At 37.5% G+C, this 10,000-nt stretch overlaps 1 protein-coding gene and 1 long non-coding RNA gene across 7 annotated transcripts in view; one reads left to right on the plus strand and one right to left on the minus strand.

The window, feature by feature from the left end:
- Positions 1-10,000, minus strand: part of LOC135200900 (uncharacterized) — a 486,387-nt gene that overhangs the window by 331,436 nt on the left and 144,951 nt on the right. The window contains exon 2 of the long non-coding RNA XR_010311393.1: positions 4,688-4,835. This is a non-coding gene — a long non-coding RNA (uncharacterized LOC135200900). The remainder of the gene's footprint in view (positions 1-4,687; positions 4,836-10,000) is intronic.
- The window catches only part of LOC135200898 (glutamate-gated chloride channel-like), a 292,745-nt gene that overhangs the window by 274,311 nt on the left and 8,434 nt on the right, over positions 1-10,000 (plus strand). For 4 of the 6 annotated variants that reach the window (XM_064229646.1, XM_064229648.1, XM_064229645.1 and 1 more), the window contains 2 exons: positions 7,740-7,952; positions 9,049-9,102. In XM_064229646.1, coding sequence (XP_064085716.1) covers positions 7,740-7,952; positions 9,049-9,102 — 267 coding nt within the window. The remainder of the gene's footprint in view (positions 1-7,739; positions 7,953-9,048; positions 9,103-10,000) is intronic. The other 2 variants (XM_064229650.1, XM_064229649.1) reach the window with 1 other exon arrangement.

Genomic DNA, 10,000 nt, shown 5'->3' on the forward strand with positions numbered 1-10,000 from the left:
CCTCAGTAGTTTTTAAGATCTGAGGACGGACAGACAAAGCCATCCCAATAGTTTTCTTTTGCAGAAAACTAACTAGAGTCGTGGACGCTGGATTCAGCTGGTCCTTTCTTCGAAAATAAAAGGACTGAAATTCCGCACGCTAGATGACTCTGCTGTCTCAGGATCCATGCGCCATTAAAACATAGAGTCTAAGCGTTATCACTAACTTCTTGATAGGCAATGTATGAAGTTTATGAAATCTTATACCGACGACCCAATTAACATAAAAATTAACATTGCGTCCATTCCATTACTTCCAAAGCCTCTGGACTTTATTTGGTAAATAGAAAAGATTGAAACCTTCAGAATTCAAGCACCGATCTCGTTTAAAAATCAACAATTTTTGGGCCTTCGGGCTTCCTAAATAAATCTGTGTGATAACTATATTGCAGAAGTTTCTCAAATTTATGTTCAGTTTTTCATATTGCATTTGATCATTTTAAACACAATCGTATTTCTCGGCTTTCAAGCGACGATCTAATCTAAAAAAATCAACAATGCTTGTCTGGTGGCTGCTAAAGCCTTTTCGTAATTTACTGGGCGTCAGTTTGACATAAATACTGAATTGTCGTCAATAATATTCAATACAGAGCTCGGTTTTCAAAATAATTACACTGACAAAATTAATAGTCTGTTTTTAAAAAATGCAAACTGCAATATATACGAATATACAGAAATTCAAAAAACCTAGTCGAAAAAGGGAAATCCTCTTCCGCTGAGAGAGAGAGAGAGAGAGAGAGAGAGAGAGAGAGAGAGAGAGAGAGAGAGAGAGAGAGAGTTCGGTTTTCAAAAGAATAATTAAACTGAAAAAATTAATAGTGTCTGTTTTTAAAAATGCACACTTCAATATACGAATTAAAAAAAATTCAAAAACCTTGTCAAAAATGGGAAATCCTCTTCCGCAGAGAGAGAGAGAGAGAGAGAGAGAGAGAGAGAGAGAGAGAGAGAGAGAGAGAGATTATGTCACTAATAATCCCAGGTCCAGGTATTTGGAACTTCAGAAATGACAGTGATCGTTACTGGAACACGTTAATTGCTTTGTCTTGTATGAAAATAATCAACGGAGTGGTTTTTGGAACGCCGGAATTATGAACTGCTTTTTGGAAAAGAAAAAAAAATTTAATTTCCAGGTATGTGTCCATTTATGTTAAGTAATTATGTGGGGGACATAAAGTCGCGCGTGAGAATAGGACAAATACTTTCCAGCTCAACGCGATGTTTGTCAAATAAAGTTGCAATAACAGACTATTCGGCTCTGTTATAAGGCCTCCATAGGCCTATCCCGAAAGGAATTGTACTTTAAAGAGGACATCTAGGGTCGAAGAGGCCTGAGATGAATTGGGAAATACAGACAACAACTGAAGTTGGAAAGGGTGAGCCGATGCAAAGACCCCCACCAAAGTGCTAGGCTACTGTAATAGACGCATCTAGCAGGGGCGTTAAGGGGCCGTTTCAAAGCCACATCCCTACTAATACTATTACAAAACTTGCTAGTTTTAAGGAGCCGTTTCAAAGACAAATCCTGACCGATACTACTACTACTACTAATGCTACTGTCAAACGTCCACCAGAAACTAAGAAAAGCGTGGGAGGATCAAGACTCCAAACAACATCTTAACGAATCATACCGCTTGAAGAGGTTTCATTTAGGATGGGGGTCATAATTCAGAGACTCTGTCTGACATTTATTCCTTGGGATCTGTGCCAAGATATGATGTTATCTTTAATTGGAAGCACTCTTCGCCTTTCCTCGTCCCCGTTCCTTAATTGTAAGCCTCGGGAATCGATAGGCACGGAGGAAAAACAAAGGCAAAGAAAGTTAGAATTGGAAGCTTTGAGAAAAAAGGCAAAACGAAGAAGGTAAGTTGTTGTGCAGGAATTGTTGTGCAGGAAGACGTTGGAAGTTTTCTATCTATCTATCTCCTTATCTTTACATTTTTTGTTATCATGGGAAATTAATTTCACTTTTGGGAAAAAGTATACTAACCATGAAAATGAACTCTTATGCAGCATCATATTTCTGAAATAATGAAAAGTATATTTACGTTCATTCGAGTCAAGCTACAGAGAAGAGTAAGTTACCAAATAAATGAAGATTAAATTTCCAGGGTTACCGACTCATCTTGTGACTCTGTGCTTTAAGGAAAAGCAGTAGTGGATCCTACATAAAGCCAGGCTGCTTTATTTGCTTGCTGAATAGCGCTGAAGCTGCGGTGCGGCGTTCCTAAATAATCCTATTAGATTCCACAACTTAGCGCCTTTATACTCCCATACGCACTACATGACTTGGGGAATAATGACATTGTAAACTGATGGTTTTTAAAATATAAAACGTTAAAATTCATGAAGTCATTCTGACACTGTTCGTTCATGCCTCGTTTGGAACACCACACAGGATTCGATAGGATTTTTTTTTACAACCAATAATTAAAGCTGTTGGATCGATGGATATTTCCTAACGCGAGGTACGACACGACTCAATTCGAAGTACACTGACTGAAAAACATGTAGCAAAGCTACGATTTTTTTTTTTTTTTTTTTTTTTTTGAGGGGAAGTGTATAAATTGTTTAACTTAATATCCTATTATTGAAGGAGGTGGGGGACTTGCTGTAAACCAAAAAAGTAGGGTTTTTGGTGCTTTCGTTATCTAAGTTCTGTCTTCGAGCTTGGGGAAGGTCCTCACTTTAAAACACCGCAAAGAAGACGAGAGGAGAAAGGATACGACCAAATAGTGTAATTCCACATTGTTAATCGAGATGGTCGAACAGCGCTAACCGTTCTTATCCAAAGCTGCAGACTTAATCTTAGCCGTTATTTAGAGGCACAACAGCAAATCAGGTTTATCTTTCTTGTTCAAGACGCTTTTGTCCGAAATCAAGGATACGACTGATACCTGCTGAAACCTGACATTAAGATAAGTGTTTACACAATGAAAAAAAGGCCGGTAAAAAAAAAATAAAAATAAGAAAATGAAAGCAGCTTATCACCAAAACTAATTGGCTGATGTTAGTACAAGCAAATTGATAAATGTCCCCAGACTAATGCATTCTATCGGCGAATAATTAAACTGCAAAAAGAATGCGCTGCACTGTTGAATTCCCCAAATTCCTTAGCACACGCTTTCTTCACGGAACAGGGATGGTATCTAGCCCCCATTCCATTATTATAAAATTCCGGATACCCTGGAGATGGAGAAGAGATTGTAATACTTGAAGGCTCCCCATACAGCGATGTCAAGATAAGCGTACTTGTCAGTATAGTCATTGCTGATAATGTGTTAACGTAAGGAAGTTTGTATTGTCTTTCGATCTTAAAGCTATCGTATCACTAAGTTCTCTCTTTGATTCCGCTTTCATCTTCAGAGGTTATTGACCGGAAAAGAAAAAAAGAAACATGGAAGATAGTCCCTGTTAAAGGTAAAAAAAAACGGAATCTTCATCAGAAACTCATAAGTGAAAAAACAAGATTAAAGGCGGATTTGCAAAATGCTGAAAGCTTATATGACGAAGCATAAAAAGCGACTGGGAAAATAATCTCAGCCGTGAGCATCAAATTACCACGATTTCATGAAACTGCTTTCTGGTTCTTGTTTAAATCCTCATTGAGAGATTTACGTGACCTGGCGTTTACGTCAAGTCCCTCTTATTTCTGTGTTTATTAAAGAAAGCTAAATTAGGTCATCAACGAGCGAGCCATAGTAACTGAATGAAAGGAGAAAGAATGATTGTGCAAATGTTCTCATCTCAGAGAGAGAGAGAGAGAGAGAGAGAGAGAGAGAGAGAGAGAGAGAGAGAGAGATTTGTACCTCCCTCGGACACACAACAAGCTGTGCATAAATAAACAAATAGATTATCATTATTTTCCAGTTATTCCACTCATTCATCACTTCGAGCTATTATTGACACGACATCAATCTCCCATAAATCGCCATTCCGAGAAGATTCTTAGCCACATAACACCCTTTGCAGTTTGGGAAACGATTCAAGAGGCAATGAACACATTTTTCACTTTTCCATGGGGGTGATTTTTCTTTGGGCAGTATCTCCGAAATTATCACCAATTCCCTTTTTTGCAGTAGTGCTAAAATGAAGCCGTTTTGGCCCAGAAATGTGATAAGGGTTTTTTTTTTTGTACCTGTAACCCTGTAACTATGCCACAATTTCTATTGACTTTTAATTACCGAGTGAATTCGTTATCTTTGTTCTTTAAATTGACTACGGAAAATATAAAATAAAATACAATAAATATAAGTCTTACGAGAATCACTACGTTTAGTCATCGGAATCATTGAAGATAATCAAGTGTTATGAGAATCATTAGTTATTCAGTTAATCATAGTTACGAGAATCATTACGATTAGTCAGTTCAGAATTAAGTGTTATGGGTCAGTCAGTTAAAAAATAAGTGTTATGAGAGTCACTACGATCACCCAGTTAATCAGTAACTGTTTTGAGGATCATGATGGTCAGTCAGATGAACAATTAGTAACGAAAATCGTTGCCAGTCGGTCAACTACAACTGCAATTCTGGCCTTCTTTGCGATTGATAACCATGGTCTTTGCAACACCACATATGAAACACGAATGTTACCAGAAACAAGAGCTATACAGAAACAATGATCACTGAAGTATTACGATAACTACTTACGTTCTTAGCTCGGGGGCCCCAATGTCACCCATTGCCGGTAGATCCAAACTATGCCACTGTTTACCAACGTCTACTGGATCTGTCAATTATATCTACCAGCTGGACATACCAAATTGTCTATTACCCTCCAAAGTGACACCATCGGCATCTGCAATGAATGATAAGGAATTATTTGACAAACAATCTGGAGGACATTAATACCAGTTAATAAATACTCCTATCTTTGCAGGTTCATTCATTTTGGTGAAGGCAGTGTCATCATCCATGTTTTGTAATCGTTTTTATACAGTTTACTATAACAAAACAGTAGAGGTGGTGATTTTTCTGACTTCATTTAACAAGGATCTGAATCATTATTTCCAGAACTGAGAAAAGGAAGAGTAAAAATAAAGTATAAACAAGATAAAATAATCAAATTATCTGTTTCATATACCACTGTATGAAAGAGGTTCTGTTTAATTTTGCTATATATATATATATATATATATATATATATATATATATATATATATATATATATATATATATATATATATATATATATATAACCCAGTCCCGTATACCTGTTACCTTGAACTTAAAAAAAAAAGCCCATCATATTAATGAGCTTTATACGTATAAGCATTGCGAATGCTCAATGAATTGCGATATCAACTCGTGTCCGTAAACATTATATTATTGGTTTCAAAATCCTTTGGTGTTTCGGAAATATCTTAATTTTTTTTTTCAAAATAAGGACATTATTTCTGACTCCCCTTAAATGCAAAGGAAGCTTTGTCCGAAGACGCAACAATAGAAACAGATAGACGGACCGAACGGGAATTTTTACATCGAGGTTCTTCAACTATACTCTGTTTTTTTCCATCTGTCCATCCGCCTGTGGTGTTTTCGCATGGTAACACTGCGTCCAGGGCTTTAAATAGTTACGCATGGTGTGAGTTTTAGGTAAATAAAAGGATATCTGGGTGTACATTTGCAACTGAAAAGTGTTTTAATAATTTACAGTATGCGAATGCGAATTACACCGTTAATATTCGAAATAAGGTTATTATTATTGTTGAATGTAAGTTTAATGTAACTATCTACAGTCCGGGACGCAGTGTTACCATACGCAAACACCTCACGCTGGTGGACAGATGGAAAAAAACAGAGTATAGACACGAACAATCTCTTTACGTTTTTTCTCTACTATCCGCGTTCGCAATTGTTTTTAACAAGAGTTCGAGCTGCTCCTACAGAACTTCAAGAACACGTCCCACAATTCTCAGACAGAATCTTAAGCCCACATATACATACGTCAGCTCTCGAAATTTTTAAGGGGACTGTTGAACCGAAGATCGTATCGAATCTTTATAAAACGATGCTCAAGTTTCATTGACTACAGGCAGGGGGAGGGGCCTGAATCTCTACATGATACGAGGGTTGGTAAGTCCGTCATTTGGATTTTAAGTATGGGCCATGCCAGCTTCATCTCATAGGCAATGATTATGCGCTTTATATCAATGGCATATATACTACCTCATAATGCTTCTCACATCGGCGTTGACATATATGAATTGAAGACGTCATTTGAAGAACCCTGAATGCTCCTTCCAGCCCATGGAAGCTCTTTTACAAACTCATAAGCATCTTTCATTAAAGATAAATTCAATATTCTTTTTTAACTATCTAAATCAACCGGAAACTCAGAAGGGACTGAGTAGCCTTTATAACAATGCTCACTGTGATCAGTGACGTCACTTTGGACCTATGGAAAACAATAAACCTTGAAGTAAGCATTACTTCTTTTTAGCTTATATTTATACTTTTACTCCTCAGTATCACATTCAAAACAAATTCCAATGGTTGAACCGAAAATTGAATTTGTTGTTCGTCTTCATTGCCGCAATGCTTGGCTTCCTCAAAGGGGTACTAAAAAATCAACAGCAGTTTAAAAGGCTTCCCACATTATATAAGACATTTCAGGGAAAATAGGGTATTTCGGCATTCATGATTCTTGCAACTACTGTTCTCCAAGCAACTAATCCAAGCAACAGATCAGCATGCTGCGAATTAATCTATTTCATACAAAACACAGTACCTTAGATATGTAGACCTTCGTTATACCTTTTTGGCATGCAAAATAACATAATGAATGCATAACTCATGGCCCCCTCTGACCAAACCGAAGTCCAAAATACTGGATAACAAGACCTGATGGTTTAGTGAACGGACCAAATGCAGGTTGCTGAGGGTCTCTAGGAGAGAAACGAAAGACTGGCGTCGCGAGTGCCGAGGTCAACGACGCCACACGAAATGAAACGAGTACCCGAATCGTTCGGTGTCGGGGGAAAATGATGAAACTCGCTCGACCGAAGATCCCCGTAGCCCAAAACCTGGTCATTAAAATCCGTCGTCCGTACGTAGAAAAAAAATAAAAAAATAAAAAATAAAAATCCGCAGTGGCATCGCTCGCCTGTTTTTACCCTACTTATGCATCTCTTAGAAACGCCATTAGTTTAATATTTAGTCTTTAAATCAAGCCCTTATAGACGTTCCGCTTTCAGTAAATGACAACCTGCTATGTTATGGCTTTAAACTACCATTTTACTGATATATCAGTCCGTATCCTGCCTATGGCTGCATGCTAGTCAGACCTATTCCTGTCATCCCCCTAACCAGGCAATGATCTGCAACCCACTGGAATTTCATTCTACTAAGTACGCATTTAGTCATTCTTATCTTAATGAAATATGCACAGTGTTCGTATTCCCTTCTGACATATGATGCATACTACATTCATAGATAGAGAGCTGTCAAGTGACGTATACATAAGCCCGCACAATGCTTCTGGAAACCGTCGGATTGTGCCGTAGAACTGTTGTCATGATGTGGTGATACTGCAAACATACTTATGAAGAATCATTCATTCAAAAGCTCAATTTGTATCATAAAAGTGAAACATACTGACAATATCTCCTGTTGACGAGTCAATAACAACGACGCTGGGAACTCCCTCCCTCCCTCCCTCCCTCCCCAGGAGCCAACCTAACGCCCCGCTCTTCTCCCGCAGGCCATCGACGTGTGGACGGGCGTCTGCCTGACCTTCGTCTTCGGAGCGCTGCTCGAGTTCGCCCTCGTCAACTACGCCTCCAGGTCGGACAAGCACCGGGAGAAACTAAAGGAGAAGCTGAAGGAGCAGAAGAAGCAGTGGGAGATGGAGCACGCAGCCGCCCTGGAGGCCGCCATGCAAGAGCAAGCCGAGGACGGCCACACCTTCGCTATGGTCAGTAGACAACTTTTGCTCGATGCCCTAGTAGTGACTTAAAGGTACCGGAACGCCCCCTTGTGGTCTTCTCTTTCTCTCTCTCACTCTCACTGACTGTTTTTGCTGTTCTATTTGATCTTCCTCATTTCTCTCACTCCGTAGGCTGTTTTCAAATGTTCATACTGTATAAATATATTTCTATATATATATATTAAAGCTATGTGGCACTTGTAGGATGGTCAGTTTTGGGCACTACCTTCATAGTTCCATACCAACGCTACCCCGACCCCGCCCCCACTCCGTCACCCCGACTCCTGTTCCCAAAGTACTACCCGGTAATGACAATGATCTCTTAGGTCCACGAGAATGTCTCTTTTAGAAAGAGGAGATATGGTGATTTGGTGATATGATGATGGTGGTGGTGGTGATGATGATGATGATGAGATGATGATAATGATAATGATAATGATGACAGATAGCTAGATAGAAGGATAGATGTTCGCTTACCACATAGGATCACAGGATCGAATCTAGTTCTCAGGCTTAAAATAATCCATGGTTCCGGCATCTTTAAGTCTCTATATAGCTGTTCCATTTTCATGTATCTATATGTTTTGTCTGCTTGTATGTCTGTCTGTCTGTCTGTCTGTGTCTGTCTGTTTGTTACGCTCATATCTTGAGAATGGATTGATAAAATATGCTTCAGAGAATAGCTGTAAGTTCCCGGAAGGGAATTCTGATATGCAAGTTCATAATGTTAAAATGACAAAAGGCGTCGAAAACCTCTGTACTCTATTATTTTTTTTTTCTGTATCTCCCCCTCTTCCCCCGCCCCGCCCCCTTCTGGACTTTCATTACGCGCCCGCAAGCACGACCTTATATAAAACATCATGACCTTATATATTTATATCTATATATTTTTTAGAGACCCTAACCTACACGCCCGTAGTAGTTTAGAAGAGAACAGATTATTTTTAAAAATTTGTCACCAGTAAAAAAAAAAGAGAGAAAGAAACAGTGGGGATTTGTAGGATGATATTTTTCAAAATTTTGGTTAGCGGCCTTTGATGTAGAGCTTATTCTAAAAGGGTATTTCAAATCTTGCCCTATCCAGCCGGCGTCACCACCTCGCCCCTGCCGGTTCATGGACCTGCTAATCGCTAAGACGGTAAGTAAAAAAAAAAAAAAAAGACAACCCACAACAACAGCAACAACAACAACAGCAACCAGAAAAAAATAGCGCTGAGAAAAAAAAACATCATACAAGAACCAGACAAGATACCCAGAAATGCCTAGGAGATTGACTTAGATCAATGAATTGTACTTGGAGATTTTTTTTTACTCTTTCCTGCATTAGATCATAGATTTAGAAGGCAATTAGTAATATCACTGGACTGCTGACTTTATATTTATTTTTCCGTTTTTCATTTTGTATATGTCAGGCACACAGAATATTATTATTATTTTTTTATTATTATTATTTTAGCTTGTAATGCTTCTGCCTGGCTGTGTGATGACCCGTGTAAAGGTGAAGAAGCTTTTGGGCGCTCCCAATGTGACTTTTTTGGTCGTAGGTATTCCATCATTATGGCACACACTCTAAGGAGCATATATATATATATATATATATATATATATATATAATATATATATATATATATATATATATATACATATATATATATATATATATATATATATATATATATATATATATAATATATATATATATATATAATGCTTTAAATTATAATTCAGTATGTAATTGATATTATTCTTCCCATTCATATACCTACGTATAATTAGTGCATATACTTCTGCACACACGTCATATATATCTATATATATATATATATATATATATATATATATATGTATATATATTATATATATATGCTATATATATATATATATATATATATATATATATATATATATATATATATATATATATATATATACCATCATATCACATACATACTCAAAATATGGTTTAGTGTGTATACTTCTGCGCGCACACGCACACGACGCACACACACACACACACACACATATATATATATATA

Source organism: Macrobrachium nipponense, chromosome 27, assembly GCF_015104395.2.
Source record: "Macrobrachium nipponense isolate FS-2020 chromosome 27, ASM1510439v2, whole genome shotgun sequence".
NCBI lineage: Eukaryota > Metazoa > Arthropoda > Malacostraca > Decapoda > Palaemonidae > Macrobrachium > Macrobrachium nipponense.